Here is a 17,766-nt window from a genome sequence, read left to right on the forward strand (position 1 = left end):
CTTCTCTTTTCTGTTCCTATCTGCATGTGTATATCACGTGTGCATGCTCGCTTGGGTGCGTCGTATATCCTTAGGCATGAACCGTATTAGAGTTTGAGTTTAAGAATTAAAAACTTCACCTTTCTCCTTTAAACCTGAGAAAACCTGGTGTGTTGGTTTCTTTACCTTATAATTGGAAAGCTGTGAACAAGGATTCGCAAAAGGGGGGAGCTCAAAACACAGTGTGTTTAAAAATAAAACCCTGTTACAATGACACCAGGTAAAGACAGCAAAAGACCCCTAGACACATTTCTTACTTGGTTGTAACATAGTGAGCAAGATCTAAGAAGAATACTGGCCCCCAACGAGAAGCAGGAACTACCTACTAAAGGAGTCTACAGTGAGCTCGAAGCACAGTAACAAGAAACTCTTCAGATATTGCCTCAAACCTCTCCACTTTACTTTTTTTCTGCTCTTTTCTGTCTCTATTTGCATGTGCGTATCATGTGTGCATGCTAGCGTGGGGCACGGCGTGTATCCATAGACGTTAACCAAATTAGAGTTTAAGTTTCAATAAATTTCATTTTTCTTCTTTAAATCTAAGAAAGCCTATTTGTGCTCATGTCTTTGCCTTATAATTGGAAAGTGGTGAACAAGGAATTCACCAAGGGGGAGCTCAAAACAAGATGTGTTTAAAATTGAATGCTGTTACAGTAAGACCAGGTGAAGGCTGAAAGGAACACCTTTCTCACCTGGTCGTAACAATGGGAAATGATAAACAGACTGTGACGGGAAAGGACAATGAGTACAAATCTAAGAGTAAACCAGCAGAGAAGGCTAGAGGTTACAAAAATAATAAAAGGACAAAACTAAAGGCTCTATGTCTAATGCATTCGAAACAAAACAGATGAACTGATAGCGCAAATAGAAATAAATAAGTATAATCTGATAACAATTACAGAGACATGGCTGCAGGAACACATGGATTGGGACCTGAATATTGACAGGTACATGACATGTAGGAAAGACAGGTAGCTAGGAAAAGGTGGAGGGGTGGCTCTGTTAATTAATGAAAATATTAGCGTAATTCAGAGGAATAACCTAAATCAGGAAACCAGGATGCAGAAGTGGTTTAGATAGAAATGAGAAATGATAAAGGTAAGAAGTCACTTGTGGGAGTGGTGTACAGGCTCCCTAACAGTAACCACATGTTAGGACGGGGTATAAAGGAAGAAATAATGGGAGCTTGTCAGAAAGGTACGGCTATAATCATGGGGGATTTTGATCTACATATAGAATGGAAGAATCAGATGGGCAAAGATAGCCTAGGTGAGGCATTCATAGAATGTTTTCAGAATAGTTTCTTAGAACAGCATGTTCTGAAGCCAACCACAGAACGGACGGAACAGGCGATACTGGACCTGGTATTGTGCAACGAGATCAGATTAATTAATGACCTCATAGTGAAGGCACCCCTAGGCTGCAGCTATCATAATATGATTGAATTTTACATTCAGTTTGAGGGAGAGAAAAGTGGGTCTAAGACTAGTATTTTAAACTTAAATAAGGGCAATTATGAGGGCATGAAAGCAGGGCTAGCTAAAGTGAACTGGCAGATTAGGTTAAGGGATAGGTCAATAGATACGCAGTGGCAAACATTTAAGGGGATATATCAGAATACACAGAATAGATACATTCCAAAGAGAAAGAAAAATTCCAAGGGGAGGACCCACCATCTGTGGTTAATTAATAAAATTAAAGATAGTATCCAACTTAAAGAAAAAACATATAGTTGTGCGAAGATGGGTGACAGGTCAGAAGATTGGACAGAATATAAAAAGCAGCAAAAAATGACTAAAAGATTAATAAGGAGGGAAAAATTAGAGTACGAGGGAAAGCTGACTAGAAATATAAAAACAGATATTAAGAGTTTCTATAACTATTTAAAAAAGAAAACAGTTAACAAAGTGAGCATTGGTCCTATAGAAAGTGAGTCTGGGGAATTAATAAGGGAAAATAAGGAGATGAAAGATGAATTGAACAGGTACTTTGCATCGGTCTTCACCATAGAGGATACAAGTAACATCCCAGAAAATAGCAGTAAATCAAGAAATGGAAGGGAGGGAGGAATTCAAGAAAATTACAATCACCAGGGAAGTGGTACTGAGCAAATTGTCGGAGCTGCGGGCTGACAAATCCCTGGGTCCTGATGGACTTCATCCTAGTGTCTTAAAAGAAGTGGCTAGTCAGATAGTTGATGCGTTGGTTTTAATTTTCCAAAACTCCCTAGATTCGATGAAGGTTCCATTAGATTGGAAGATAGCGAATGTAGCTCCTTTATTCAAAAAGAGAGGGAGACAGAAAGCAGAAAACGAAAGGCCAGTTAGCTTAACATCTGTCATAGGGAAAATGGTAGAAGCTATTATTAAAGACCTTGAAAAATCAAGGTAATCAGGCAGAGTCAACATGGTTTTGTGAAAGGGAAATCATGTCTAACCAACTTATTGGCATTCTTTGAAGAAGTAACATGTGCTGTGGATAAATGGGAACTGGTGAATGTACTGTACTTAGATTTCCAGAAGGCATTTGATAAGGTGCCACATCAAAGGTTATTGCAAAAAACTAAAAGCTCATGATGTAGCAGATAACATATTGGCATGAATAGAAGATTAGCTAGCTAACAGGAAACAGAGAGCAGACATAAATGGGTCACTTTCTGGTTGACAAGATGTAATGAGTGGTGTGCCACAAGGATCAGTGCTGGGGCCTCAACTTTTTACAATTTATATAAATGACTTGGATGAAAGGACCGAAGGTATGGTTGCTAAATTTGCTGATGCCACAAAGATAGATGGGAAAATAAGTTGTGAAGTACAGACGAACATGCAAATTAGGAGCAGAAGTAGGCCATTTGGCCCCCCGAGCCTGCTCTGCCATTCAATAAGAACATGACTGATCTGTTTGTGTCTTGAATTCCACACTCCCATCTACCCCCAATAACCTTTGATTCTCTTGCCTAACAAGAATCTATCTACCTCCTCCTTCAAATATTCAATGACCCCGCCCCTACCACCTTTTGAGGCAGTGAGTTCCAAAGTCGCACAACCCTCTGAGAGAAAAAGTTTCTCCTCATCTCAGTCCTAAAAGGGCGACCCCTAATTATAAAACAGTGACCCCTAGTTCTGGACTCATCCATAAGAGGAATCATCCTTTCCACATCCACCTTGTCAAGACCATTCAGGAGTTTGTATACTTCAATCAAGTCTCCCCTCTCTCTTCTAAACTCCAGTGAAAATAAGCCCAGTCTGTCCAAACTTTCCACTGCCTCCAACGCATTTACATCCTTCCTTAAATAAGGGGACCAAAACTGCACACAGTATTCGCAATGTGGTCTCACCAATGCCCTGTAAATCTGAAGCATAGCCTTACTTTTATTTTTAAATCCTCTCGTAATTCCATTAGCCTTCTTTATGACTTGTTGTACCTGCATAGTAACTTTCTGTGACTCATGCACTAGAATATTTTTTTATTTAGTGATACAGCACTGAAACAGGCCCTTCGGCCCACCGAGTCTGTGCCGACCATCAACCACCCATTTATACTAATCCTACACTAATCCCATATTCCTACCACATCCCCACCTGTCCCTATATTCCCCTACCACCTACCTATACTAGGGGCAATTTATAATGGCCAATTTACCTATCAACCTGCAAGTCTTTGGCTAGATCCCTCTGCACCTCAGAATTCTGCAATCGTTCTCTGTTTAAGTAATGCTCTGCTTTTTTCATTCTTCCTGCCAAAATGAACAACTTCACATTTTCCCATATTATTTTCACTGAAATGACGGAGGTAGAGGGGTGACATGTTAGAGGTTTACAAAGTTATGAGTGGCATGGACAGAGTGGATAGTCAGAAGCTTTTTCCCAGGGTGGGAGAGTCAGTTACCAGGGGACATCGGTTTAAGGTGCGAGGGGCAAAGTTTAGAGAGGATATGCGAGGCAAGTTCTTTACACAGAGGGTGGTGAGTGCCTGGAACTTGCTGCCGGGGGAGGTGGTGGAAGCAGGTACGATAGTGACGTTTAAGAGGCATCTTGACAAATACATGAATAGGATGGGAATAGAGGGATACGGTCCCCAGAAGTGCAGAAGGTTTTAGTTTAGACAGGCATCAAGATCGGCGCAGGCTTGGAGGGCCGAATGGCCTGTTCCTGTGCTGTACTGTTCGTTGTTCTTTATTGTACTCCATCTGCCAGATTTTTGCCCACTTACTCAACCTATCTATAACCTAGAACCTCCTCATGTCCTCTTCACAACATATTTTCCTACCTATCTTTGTGCCATCTGCAAAGTTAGCTACCATGCCATCACTCCCCTCATCTAAGTCATTGATATAAATTGTAAAAAGTTGAGGCACCAGCACAGACCCCTCTGGGACTCCACTCGTCACATCCTGCCAATCAGAAAAGGACCCATTTATGCATACTCTCTGTTTTCTGCCAGCCAATCTACTAACAAAGCTAATCTGTTACCCCCTACACCATGAGCTCCTACTTTGTTCAGTAACATTTTATGTAACACCTTGTCAAATGCCTTCTGGAAATCCGAGTACAGTACATCAACGGGCTCCCCTTTATCCACAGTTCCAGTTACTCCTTCAAAGAACTCCAACAAATTGGTTAAACATGATTTCCATTTCACAAAACCATGCTGACTATTCCCGATTACCTTGAGTTTTTCTAAGTGCCCAGCTTAGCCTCCGTAATGATTGATTCTAACACCTTTCTCACAGACGTCAAGCTAACTGGCCTATAGTTACCTATTTTCGGCCTCCCCCACTTCTTGAATAGAGGGGTTATATTTGCCACTTTCCAGTCTGATGGAATCTTTCCAGAATCCAGCAAATTTTGAAACATTAACACCAACGCATCTGCTACCTGATTAGCCACCTCTTTTAAGACCCTGGGATGAAGCCCATCAGGACCCAGGGACTTGTCAGCCTGCAGCTCCATCAGTTTGCTCAGTACCGTTTCCCTGGTGATTGTAATTTCACAAGTTCCTCTCTTCCTTTCACCTCCTGATTTACAGCTAATACTGGAATGTTTTTTGTATCCTCTACAGTGAAGACAGAAGCAATATATTTATTCATTTCATCTGCTATTTCCTTATTATCTACTAATAACTCCCCCATTCTCACTTTCTAGAGGACCAAAACTAACTTTGCTTACTTTTTTCCTTTTTAAATACCTGTCGAAACTCTTGCTATCTGTTTTTACATTTCTAGCTAGCTTCCTCTCATACTCTAATTTCTTTCTCCTGATTAACCTTTTAGTCATTCTTTATTCTTTATATTCTGACCAATCATCTGACCTGCCACTTATCTTTGCGCAATTATATGCTTTTTCCTTAAGTTTGTTGCTTTCCTTAAGTTCTTTAGTTAACCATGGATGGTGGGTCCTCCCCTTAGAATTTTTCTTTATAGTAGGAATATCTTTATTCTGAGTATTCTGAAATATCCCCTTAAATGTCTGCTACTGCTTCTTTATTGATTTATCTCCTAGCCGAGTAACCCAGTTCACTTCAGCTAGCTCAGCTTTCATGCCCACATAGTTGCCCTTATTTAAGTTTAAAATATTAGTCTTAGACCCACTTTCAAACTGGATGTAAAATTCAATCATATTGTGATCACTGCTACCTAGAGGCGTCTTTACTCTGAGGTCATTAAATAATCCTGCCACATTACACAGTACCAAGTCTAATATAACCTGCTCTCTGGTTGGGTCCAGAACGTGCTGCTCGAAGAAACTATCTCAAAAGCATTCTATGACCTCATCATCCAGGCTATTATTGTCAATCTGATTTTTCCAGTTTATATGTAGATTAAAATCACCCATGATTATTGCTGTCCCTTTATTACAAGCACCCAATATTTCTTCTTGTATATATCATCCTACATTGTGATTACTATTAGGGGGCCTGTGGACGACTCCCACTAGTGACTTCTTTCCCCCAGTATTCCTCATCTCCACCCAAACCGATTCTACGTCCTGATCTCCTGAACCAAGGTCACCTCTAACTATTGCACCAATGCCAGCCTTGATTAACAGTGCTACTCCTCCACCTTTACCCAGCTTATTATTATTCTTAAATGTCATATACCACTCAATATTCAGGATCCAATCCTTGTCATCCTGCAGCCACTTCTCCATAATCACTATCAGATCATATTTATTTCCTTCAATGTGCGCTATCAGTTCATCTTCTTTGTTATGAATGCTACATGCATTCAGATACAGAGTCTTTCGTTTTGTCTTTTTGTTATCTTTGTAGCATCTGTTGGTGGCGTCTTAGTTTTTTTCTCTCTGTCCCTTCCTGCCATCCTCTGGCCTTCATTTCCCATATTACTATTCTGCTTTCCTGCTTTGACTATACCCCTTGAATTGCTACATCTACCCAAGGTTGATCCATCTCCCTCCTTGTTTTGTTTAAAGCACATTCTACTTCCCTAATTATATGGTTTGGTAGAACACTGGTCCCAGCACGGTTCAGGTGCAGACCGTCCCAACGGTACAGCCCCCCCCCCCCCACTTTCCCCAGTACTGGTGCCAGTGCCCAACAAACTGAAACCCACTTTTCCCACACCAGTCTTTGAGCCACATATTAATTTCACTAATCTTATGTGACCTCTGCCAATTGGCATGTGGCTCAGATAATAATCCAGAGATTATTACCCTTGAGGTTCCGCTCTGCAATTTGGTGTCTAGCTCCTCATACTATCTAAGCAGAGCCTCTTTCCTAGTTCTACCTCTGTCATTGTGGACCATGACAACTGGATCCTCCCCCTCCCACTCCAGGTTCCTGTCTAGCCCTGAGCAGATGTCCTGAACCCTGGCACCAGGTAGGCAACACGACCTTCTGGACTCACACTCTCGGATGCACAGAACAGTGTCAATCTCCCTCACTACACTATCCCCTACTACTACATTCCTTTTTGCATCCCCACTTGATTGGCTTCCTGTACCACAGTGCTATGGCCAGTCTGCTCACCCACCTTGCAGACCTCGCTTTCGTCCACACAGGTTGAGAGCACCTCAAACCTGTTTGACAATAACATAGTCTGAGGCTCCTCCACTACTGTTTGCTCAGTCCCTTTACCTGCCTCACTCACAGTCAAATCCTCCTGTCACTCACTGCTGACCAAAGCAGATAACCCTGTTCTAAGAGGTGTGACTGTCTTCCGGAACGAAGTATCCAGGTATTTCATCCCCTCACTTATGTTGTGCAGTGTTTGCAGTTCAGCTTCCAGATCAATAATCCTGATCTGGAATTTCTCCAGCTGCTTACATTTTCTGCAGATGTGTTTGTCCTGGATTACCTTGGCATCTAAAAGCTCTCCCATACCACAGCTGCAACATAACACCTGTCTTGCTATTGTTACTTATGCTATTAGTTAATTTACTTTAATTACTTTCTTAATTAATGTCGAATAAAAGAGGACATAAGTAGGCTACAAAGGGATATAGATAGGTTAAGTAAGTGAGCAAAGATCTGGCAAATGGAGTATAATGTGGGAAAATGTAAAATTGTCCATTTTGGCAGGAGGACTAAAATGAAACATATTATCTAAATGGTGAGAGATTACAGAGCTGTGAAATGCAGAGGGATCTGGGTGGACTGGTGCATGAATCGCAAAAGGTTAGTATGCAGGTACAACAAATAATTAGGAAAGCTAATAGAATGTTATCATTTATTGTGAGGGGAATTGAATACAAAAGTAGGGAGGTTATGCTTCAGTTATACATGGCATTGGTGAGACCACATCTGGAGTACTGTGTACAGTATTGGTCTCCTTATTTAAGGAAGGATGTAAATGCATTGGAAGCAGTTCAGAGGAGGTTTACTAGACTAATACCTGGAATAGGCAGTTTGTCTTATGAGGAAAGATTGGACAGGCTAGGCTTGCATCCGCTTGAGTTTAGAAGAGTAAGACGCGATTTGATTGCAACATATAAGATCCTGAGGAGTATTGACAAGGTGAATGTGGAAAGGATATTTCCCCTTGTGGGAGAATCTAGAACTAGGGGTTACTGTTTAAAAATAAGGGGTCAACCATTTAAGACAGAGATGAGGAGATATTTTTTCTCTCAGAGGGCTGTGAGTCTTTGGAACTCTCTTCCTCAAAAAGCAGTGGACGCAGAGTCTTTGAATATTTTTCAGGCAGAGGTAGATAGATTCTTGATAAGCAAGGGATTGAAAGGTTATTGGGGTTAGGTGGGAATGTGGATTTGAGGTTACAATCAGATCAGCCATGATCTTGTTGACTGACGGAGGGGGTCGAGGGGCGGAGTAGCCTAATCCTCCTAATTCGTACGTTCCACTCAATGTTCTTTATAGCTTTTCTTAACTCATCTTTCAGTACCTCAGTTCTAGTTCTTGTTTTAACTTCCAATCTTTGTTGTTTATATCTTTGCGACTAGGTGAGAAAGGGGTCTAGAGGTTCCCTCTCAGCCTCTTCCTAGTTTGGCCGTAACAGGGTTTCGATTTTTAAAACACCGTGTTTTAACTTTCCCTCAGTGAATCCCTGCTCGCTGCCCTCTGATTGTAATGGCAAAGAATTCAACTAGACAGGTTCTCTTAGATTTAAACAAGAAAGGTGCAAGTTTATTGGCCTTAAAACTCTAATTCAGTTAAAACTACTAAAAATATGCGACGCAACCATGCTAGCAAGCATACACGATAAACACATATACAAATAGAGACAGAGGAGGAGAAAGAGTTAAAGAGGAGAGGTTTGAAGTAATATGGAGTTCAGTTACTCATTTTGGGAGTCGATGTAAAGCCTTTGATTGAAGTAAAGCCTTTGATTGAATTTAAGTCTTGCAGTCCTCTTTGGGGCCCAATGCATACTTTCACTTATTTGGCTGGCACAGAAGGCTGCAGGAGTCTTCTCTCTTGAGGCTGGAGTTATTTCCATAGGTCCCTGGAACTTTGCACGAGAGAGAGGGAAAGAGAGAGAGATAGGTGCTCTCTTCTTCAAGTTCAGTTGCAATCTGCTCTCCAACTGTGTGGCACAATTCAAAAAACTCCAAGTTGGCCAGCAGGTTAGTCATGTGACTAGCTCCATATTTGGAACAACCTGCCCGGCGAGGTTTGTGGATTTTCCCCCAGGCTTGGCAGACACTCTCAGTGAGGGGGACGTTGGGGTTGGGGGAGGCGGGGTGCGGGGGAATGCTGGCCTTTTACACATTCAATGTCTCCTGATCAAAATCCATCTGGTTAATTGAATCAGGGAGCAGTTCCATTGTCTCTCTTATTCAACTGTCTTTTAGAATGCAAATGTGCAGCCATGTTTTCAGCCACTGCTGTGGTCTCTGTAAACAAGTTATTTCAAATCCAGTGACAGTTCAAAATGTTCCATCTGACAAAATATGTCCCATGTTTGGTAGGTATGGTTTTTGTCACAATATATTCTAGTTCTTCTTCAGTTTCCTGCAGTAATTTTCCCATCTCAGCCTGATCTTCTGTATCATAATAAGTCTTCGTTTTCATCCTTGATACCTATTCCTGGGTTTATATATTTCTTACCATCTATGACCTTGACGAGTGGATATACTTTCTTGGTGTTACCATTCTTGAAAACTTCTTCTACTTCTTCAGTTCTTTCATTCAGCCAGTTGGTTTTGGCATTTATATAGGTTTTCTTCACATCAGCACATAATTTGAGATATTCTCTGCTTTGTACACAAATCTGTGATAAAGTGTTACAAACATTGCTAATTGGCTGGTTAGGTTTTCCCTTTAGCTGATGAATGCAGTGCTGAAACATGGACCTTTCTAGCTTTCTTAGCAGCAATCATCATAACTGCTTTGGCAGAGCATTTTTTGGCCAGTTTCTCGTGTGCGATTTCTAGCCCTTTCCTCTGTTCCTCTTCTTTTTTTCTACTCTGATATTTCTCTCCAGCATACATCTTCTGGGCCTCTTTTACACATTTCACTAGCTTGCCAACCACAAAGTTGCACAAGTTGGATGGGGTACAGTGTGTGTGCAGTGGGGGGAGTTGGATGGGGTACTGTGTGTGTGCATGTTGAGGGGGAGGAGGTACTTGGGGTTCTGTTTGTGTGTTTATATGTGTGTTGGGGGGCAGTTGGATGGGATACAGTGTGTGTGGGGAGAGTTCGATGGGGTACAGTGTGTGAGTTGGAGGGGGTACTTTGTGTGCGTGGTGTGGGGGAGTTGGATGGGTACTGTGTGTGTTGGGAGGAATTGAATGAGGTGCAGTGTGTGTGTGAAATGGGGGAGTTGGATGGATTATAGCGTGTGTGCGGGGGAAGCTGGATGGGATACAGTGTGTGGGAGAGGGGGATGTGGCAATTCAATGGGGTACAGCGTGTGTGGTGAGGGGGAGTTGGATGGGGTACAGTGTTTGGGGGGATGCTGGTGGGAGTTGGATGGGGACACTGTGAGAGAGGTTCAATCTGGAGGTCAGACAATTCCATACAGACAAACAGTTGTCCCAATACAAAAAGGAAGGAAGGTTAGCCTTATGGTGGAATGGAGTACACAAGGGGGAGCCAGCACAACACACTCTGCAGACTTGTATTTGCTTTGATGAACTACTTCCATGGACCTATGGTTGAAGGTTCTTTCAGCACCATGGCTAATATCACTGACTCTGGGTCTACCCGAATGAATGTTAGCACATGCAGTGCCGTCCAAACTGTGAAATGTGCACTGAGAGCAGGGGATAAGTCAAGTTTTGAGTCCTTCTCAAGAAGGCACAAGACTAGTGATCCTGTCAGTTCACCGACAGTTCTGAATTTTAAAAAAAACGGTCTTTTAAGGTCGGAAAGAGAGAAGCCAATGGCGGATTTCCAAAATCCCCAATGTTGTAAATCTGCCATTTGCTGGAATTTTGTCATCCCTGATAACCCGTAAGAGAAAAACTCCTTAATTAATGGATATTCTGAGCTAGGAAATGACTGTTTCAAATCAGTACCTTTTATGAGATTTTTGTATGAAGTATGCTGTGAATAGGTGTGGGCTTGTTGGCAGATAGGAAACAACCAATTAATTACCATCTTACCTGTGCCTTCCCACAGCTTATGAATCAGTACTTCTCTGTGGCATACACCACTTGGAAGAAGCACAGACGGTAGCAAGGGCACAGAATGTAGGCTGGGTGGGGGACTTCAAAGAGTGTCTTGGCAGTAACCACTAACAGAACTGGCCGAGTCCTGAAGCACATAGCTGCTAGACTGAGATTGCAGCAGATGGCGAGAGGGCCAACTCGCGGCAATAACCTACCTAACTTTGCTGTCACCAAATCTACCTGTTACAGATGCATCTGTCCATGATGGCATTGGTAAACGTGTCCTTGTGAAGACCAAATCCTGTCTTCATACTAAGGACATTCTCCATCATGTCACGTGGCAATACCACCACGATAAGTTGGATAGATCAAGATCTAGCTGCTCAAAACTGGGCATCGATGAGCCGTCTTAGCAATCATCAGCAGCAGCTGAATTGTGTACCACCACAATCTGTAACCTCATGGGGCAGTATATCCCTCACTCCATCACCATCAAGTCAGATGACCAATCCTGGTTCAATGAGGAGTGCAGAGAAAACACCAGGAGCAGAACTAGGTGTACGTGAAAATGCAATCCCAACCTGGTAAAACTACAACACAGGGCGGCCTACATGTGAAGCAACAAAAGCATGCTATAGACAAAGGTAAGGAATCCTACAACCAACAGATTAAGTGAAAGTTCTGCAGCCGTGCCACATCTATTTACAAATGGTAGTGGACACTTAAGCAACTAATTAGAGGAGGAAGGTCCATGAACATCCTTATTCTCAGTGATGACAGAGCCCAAAATAAGAGTGCAAAAGGCAAGTCTGAAATATTTGCAACCATTCTCAGCCAGAAGTGCTGAGGAGGTGACCCTTTTCTGAGATCTCCACATCACAGATAGCAGTCTTCAGCAAATTCAATTCACTCCATGAGACATCAAGAATACTGCATACTGGATATAGTAAATGATCTAGATCTAATTGCCTTTAATGAGACATGGTTACAAGGAGATCAAGGTTGGGAAATGAATATTCCAGGGTACACAATATTTCGGAGAGACAGACAGAATGGCAAAGGAGATGGGGTAATAAAGGATGACATAAGGACATTATTAAGAAGGGATCTGGCCTCAGAAGATCATGAAATATAATCAATTTGAGTGGAAATTACAAATAGCAGGAGTCAGAAAACACTGGTGGAAGTAGTTGACAGGCCCCCTGACAGTAGTTATATTATTGGACAGAACATCAAATGGGAAATTATTGGAGCTTGTAACAAAAATAATGTATTAATTGTGGGGTAATTTAATCTGCATATAGACTGGGAGAATCAAATTGGCAACAGTGGTCTAGAAGATGAATTTGTAGAATGTTTTTGTGACACTTTCTGGGAGCAATACGTTGTAGAACCGACTAGGGATAAAGCTATCTTAGATCTCGTACTGTGTAATGAAACAGGGTTAATTAGCAATGTCATAGTAAAAGATCCACTGGGAAATAATGAGCTTAAACAAAGCCAATTACGAAGGTATGAGTGGAGAACTGACTAAGATTAATTGGGTAAATAGACTAAAAGGTGTGGCGGTAAATGAACAGTGGGAAATATTTAAAGAAACAATTCAAAGGGTTCAACAAAAGTACATTCCATTTAAAAACAAAAACTCATCAAGAAAGACCCATCCGTGGCTCACTCATGAAGTTATGGAGAGTATTAGACTAAAAGAAGAGGCTTACAATGTTGCAAAAAGTACTAGCAAGTCTGAGCATTGGGAGTGTTTTAGAAACCTGCAAAGGGCCATCAAAAAGTTGATAAAGAGGGAACAATAGAATATGAGAGTAAACTAGCCAGCAATATAAAAACAGATTGTAAGAGCTTTTATAAGTACATAAAAAGGAAGTGAGTAGCTAAAGTAGACATTGGTCCCTTAGAAGCGGAAATAGGAGAAGACACATCAGAAATAGACAATAGCTTAGAGGCTATAAAGAGTGAGGAAATTAAGGAAATTGATATCAGCCAAGAAAAAGTGTTGAAGAAACATAAAGGACTAAAATCTGACAAGTCCCCAGGACTGGATCACCTACACCCTAAAAGAGATAGTTGCAGAGATTGTGGATGCGCTAGCTATGATTTTCCAGAATTCCTTAGATTCAGGAATGGTTCCGTCATATTGGAAGTGGCAAATGTAACACCGCTTTTCAAGAAAGGAGGTAGAGGGAAAACAAGGAACTACAGGCCAGTTAGCCTAATGTCAGTCGTTGGGAAGATGCTGGAAACTATTATTAAAGAAATCTTAACAATGCACTTGGAAAAGCATAGTATGATTACAAGAAGTCAGCATGGTTTTACTGAGAGAAATCCTGTTTGACAAATTTATTAGAATTTTTTGAGGATGTAACTAGTAGGGTAGATAAAGGGGAACCAGTAGATGTATTATACCTGGATTTCCAAAAAGCATTAGATAAGGTGCCATATAAAAGATTAATAGGCAAGATAAAGGCTTATGGTGTTGGGGGTAATATATTCGTGTGGATAGAGGATTGGTTAACAGACAGGAAACAGAGAGTGGGCATAAAAGGAGCATTTTCAAGTTGGCAGGCAGCGAATAGTGGGGTGCCGCAAGGATCAGTGCTGGGGCCTCAGCTATTTATCCTCTATAATTAGTGACATGGATGAAGAGGCAGAGAGTAATGTATCAAAATTTGCTGATGATACAAAGCTCAGTGGAAAGGTAAGCTGTGAGGAGGACACAGAGGGGCTGCAAAGAGATATAAACAGGTTAAGTGAGTGGGCAACAAGATGGCAGATGGAGTATAATGTAGGGAAGTGTGAAGGTGTTCACTTTGGTCGTAAAAATAGAAAAGCAGAATATTTTTTAAAAGGTGTGAAACTGGTAAGTGTTGATGTTCAGAGAGACTTTGGTGCACTTCTACAAGGAATGCATAAAGTTAACATGCAGGTGCAGCAGGCTATTGGGAAGGCAAATGGCATGTTGGTATTCATTGCAAGGGGATTGGAGAACAGGAATAAAGAAGTCTTACTAAAATTGTATAGGACTTAGGTGAGACTGCATTTGGAATACTGTGTGCAGTGTTGGTCTTCACATTTAAGAAAGGATATACTTGCACTGGAGGGTGCAATGGACTAATGACTTGGATGAAGGAACTGACTGTATTGTAGCCAGATTTTCTGAGATACAAAGATACGTATGAAAGCAAGTTGTGAGAAGGATACAAAGAGTCTGCAAAGGGATATAGATGTATTAAGTGAGTGGGCAAAAATCTGACAGATGGAGTATAATGTGAGGTTGTCCACTTTGGCAGGAAGAATAGAAAAGCAGAATATTATTTAAATGGAGAGAGACTGCAGAATGCTGTAGTACAGAGGGACCTGGGTGTCCTTGTACATGAATCACAAAAAGTCAGCATGCAGGTACATCAAGTAATTAGGAAGGCAAATGAATGGTGGCCTTTATTGCAAGGATGATGTAGTATAAAAGTAGGGAAGCTTTGCTACAACTGTACAGGGCATTGGTGAGACCACACCTCGAGTACTGCGTTCAGTTTGGTCTCCCTATTTAAGGAGGGAAATACTTGCCTTGGAAACAGTTCTGAGAAGAGTCACTAGGCTGATTCCTGAGGTGAGGGGTTTGTCTAATGGGGAAAGGTTGCTAGGTTGGGCCTATACCCATTGGAGTTTAGAAGATTGAGAGGTGATTTTATTGAAGTGTGTAAGCTTCTGAGGGAGCTTGACAGGGTAAATGCTGAGAGGATGTTTCCCCTTGTGGGAGAGTCTAGAATTAAGTGGCACATTTCAAGTTAAGGGGTCTCCCATTTAAGATAGAGATGAGGAGGAATTTATTCTCTCAGAGAGTCATTTATCTTTGGAATTCTGTTCCCCAGCAAGCTGTGGGGACTCGGCCATTGAATATATTCAAGGTCGAGTTAGACAGCTTTTTGATTGACAAGGGAGTCAAGGGTTGTGGGAGGGGCAGGCATGAAAGTGGAATTGAGGCCACAATCAGATCAGCCATGATCTTATTGAATGGCGAAGCAGGTTCGAGGGGCCAAATGACCTATTCCGGCTCCTATTTCTTATGTTCTTACGTTGCATGGATGACTACAGCTGCAACTACACAAGAAGCTCAATAACATTCAGGACAGAACAGTGCAGCTCAGCAGCACATCAATGTGCACTGTGGCTGCAATGTGCACTATCTACAGGATACGCTACATCAGCTCACTGAGGATTCTTTGGCAGCACCTCTTAAACCCCAACTGTCACCACCTAGAAGAATAGGGGGAGCAGTACATGGGAATACCAACACCTGTAAATTCCCCTCTATGTCACACACCACCCTGACTTGGACTAGTCTGCCATTCCCTCATCGTCACTGAGTCAAAATCCTGAAACTCCCTACCTAATAGCATTGTGGGAGCACCTTCACCATATTGATTGCAGCTGCTCAAGAAGGCAGCCCACTACTCTATTTGGCACTGTGCCTGTAAACAGCAGTCCTGGCATCACTGCAGCAGAACCACATTATTGCCCCATTGTATCATGAGAAAACTACTACAATAATTGTTTCAAAGTGCAGTTGGATCATTTTATTTAAATAGTATCTGAGCAACTTGAAGGGTAAAATGTTGGATGACTAGCATGGCAAAATCTGAGCTGTTCTATTTTTGGGGTATTTAATTCTGCAATTATCTAATCCTTGCAGAGGAAGAATGGACAGAAGTATCCATCAGCAAATTTAGATCATTCTCAGCTATCCTTGATGATGGAATAACTGTAACTCTCAGCAAACATGCCCCTGCAAAAGCACAGAAAAAAGGTGAAGTAATAACAAATTAAAGTGCAAAATGAAATTGATTTCTATGAAGTGGGTAAGGATTTGGCACAATAGAATATACAGAATTGAGCTACCTGGAAGTAAGTCAGGAGACTGTAGACTGTTTCACTAACAGCAGATTTTACAGATTTTGATCAAGAAAGGATTTTGGATTACATTATATTTTATATATTGGTGTTATTAGTTATGTATTAATTTATTATTTATAATAAATCAGGTGTAATTTACAAAGAATTAACACCAAAATTTCAGCATACTCTTCTAATCTGTAATGAAATGAGTCATTGAATCTGATTTTGCATAACATATGGAAAGCCATTGAGCACATTTCAGAGCTGCTTGCACCCTCAATGGGTTTTTAATTCATATGATTAGACAGATAATATAGTTGCTGTAAGTGCCAACACAAGGTAGTAATTTTGGCAGTTCAGCAAGCCAGTCGTTGGCCCACATGCAGCTAAGGGAGAGGTCAGCCTTTACTTCATTATCGCTTTCTGGAGAAGTCAGTTAGAGGCAGCTAGCGAGGTTTCACCTTTTAATTAACGAGAAGAAGACCATGAGGCTTCAAGCTGAAGCATGTATGCATACACCCAGTGAGGAAAAAGATTAGTGCTAGTTAGCTTAAGAACTATAACTTATAAGGTAGATAAGTCCCCAAGGCCTGATGGGATCTACCCTAGAATACTGAAGGAGGCAAGGGAAGAAATTGCTGGGGCCTTGACAGAAATCTTTGCATCCTCATTGGCTACAGGTGAGGTCCCAGAGGACTGGAGAATAGCCAATGTTGTTCCTTTGTTTATGAAGGGTGGCAAGGATAATCCAGGAAATTATAGGCCGGTGAGCCTTACGTCAGTGGTAGGGAAATTATTAGAGAGGATTATTCAGGACAGGATTTACTCCCATTTGGAAACAAACGAACTTATTAACGAGAGACAGCATGGTTTTGTGAAGGGGAGGTCGTGTCTTAGTAATTTGATTGAGTTTTTTGAGGAAGTGACGAAGATGATTGATGAAGGAAGGGCAGTGAATGTTATCTATATGGACTTAATAAAGCCTTTGACAAGGTCCCGCATGGCAGACTGGTGCAAAAGGTGAAGTCACATGGGATCAGAGGTGAGCTGGCAAGATGGATACAGAACTGGCTCGGTCATAGAAGACAGAGGGTATCAGTGGATGGGTGTTTTTCTGAATGGAGGGATGTGACTAGTGGTGTTCCGCAGGGATCAGTGCTGGGACCTTTGCTGTTCGTAGTATATATAAATGATTTGGAGGAAAATGTAGCTGGTCTGATTAGTAAGTTTGCGGACGACACAAAGGTTGGTGGAGTTGCGGATAATGATGAGGATTGTCAGAGGATACAGCAGGATATAGATCGGTTGGAGACTTGGGCAGAGAAATAGCAGATGGAGTTTAATCCGGACAACTATGAGGTAATGCATTTTGGAAGGTCTAATGCAGGTGGGGGGTGTACAGTAAATGGCAGAACCCTTAGGAGTATTGACAGGCAGAGAGATCTGGGCGTACAGGTCCACAGGTCACTGAAAGTGGCAACGCAGGTGGATAAGGTAGTCAAGAAGGCATACGGCATGCTTGCCTTCATCGGTCGGGGCATAGAGTATAAAAATTGGCAAGTCATGTTGCAGCTGTACAGAACCTTAGTTAGGGACTTAGAATATTGCGTGCAATTCTGGTCGCCACACTACCAGAAGGACGTGGAGGCTTTGGAGAGGGTACAGAGGAGGTTTACCAGGATGTTGCCTGGTCTGGAGGGCATTAGCTATGAGGAGAGGTTGGAAAATCTCGGATTGTTTTCACTGGAACGACGGAGGTGGAGGGTGACATGATAGAGGTTTACAAAGT

At 41.8% G+C, this 17,766-nt stretch overlaps 1 protein-coding gene across 14 annotated transcripts in view; it reads left to right on the top strand.

Moving 5' to 3' along the window:
- The window catches only part of spag17 (sperm associated antigen 17), a 428,416-nt gene that overhangs the window by 235,433 nt on the left and 175,217 nt on the right, over window positions 1-17,766 (top strand). For all 14 annotated transcript variants that reach the window (XM_068040791.1, XM_068040788.1, XM_068040787.1 and 11 more), the window contains one exon: window positions 15,775-15,888. In XM_068040791.1, the coding sequence (XP_067896892.1) occupies window positions 15,775-15,888 (114 nt within the window). The remainder of the gene's footprint in view (window positions 1-15,774; window positions 15,889-17,766) is intronic.

This window comes from Heterodontus francisci, chromosome 10 (genome assembly GCF_036365525.1).
Source record: "Heterodontus francisci isolate sHetFra1 chromosome 10, sHetFra1.hap1, whole genome shotgun sequence".
Lineage (NCBI taxonomy): Eukaryota > Metazoa > Chordata > Chondrichthyes > Heterodontiformes > Heterodontidae > Heterodontus > Heterodontus francisci.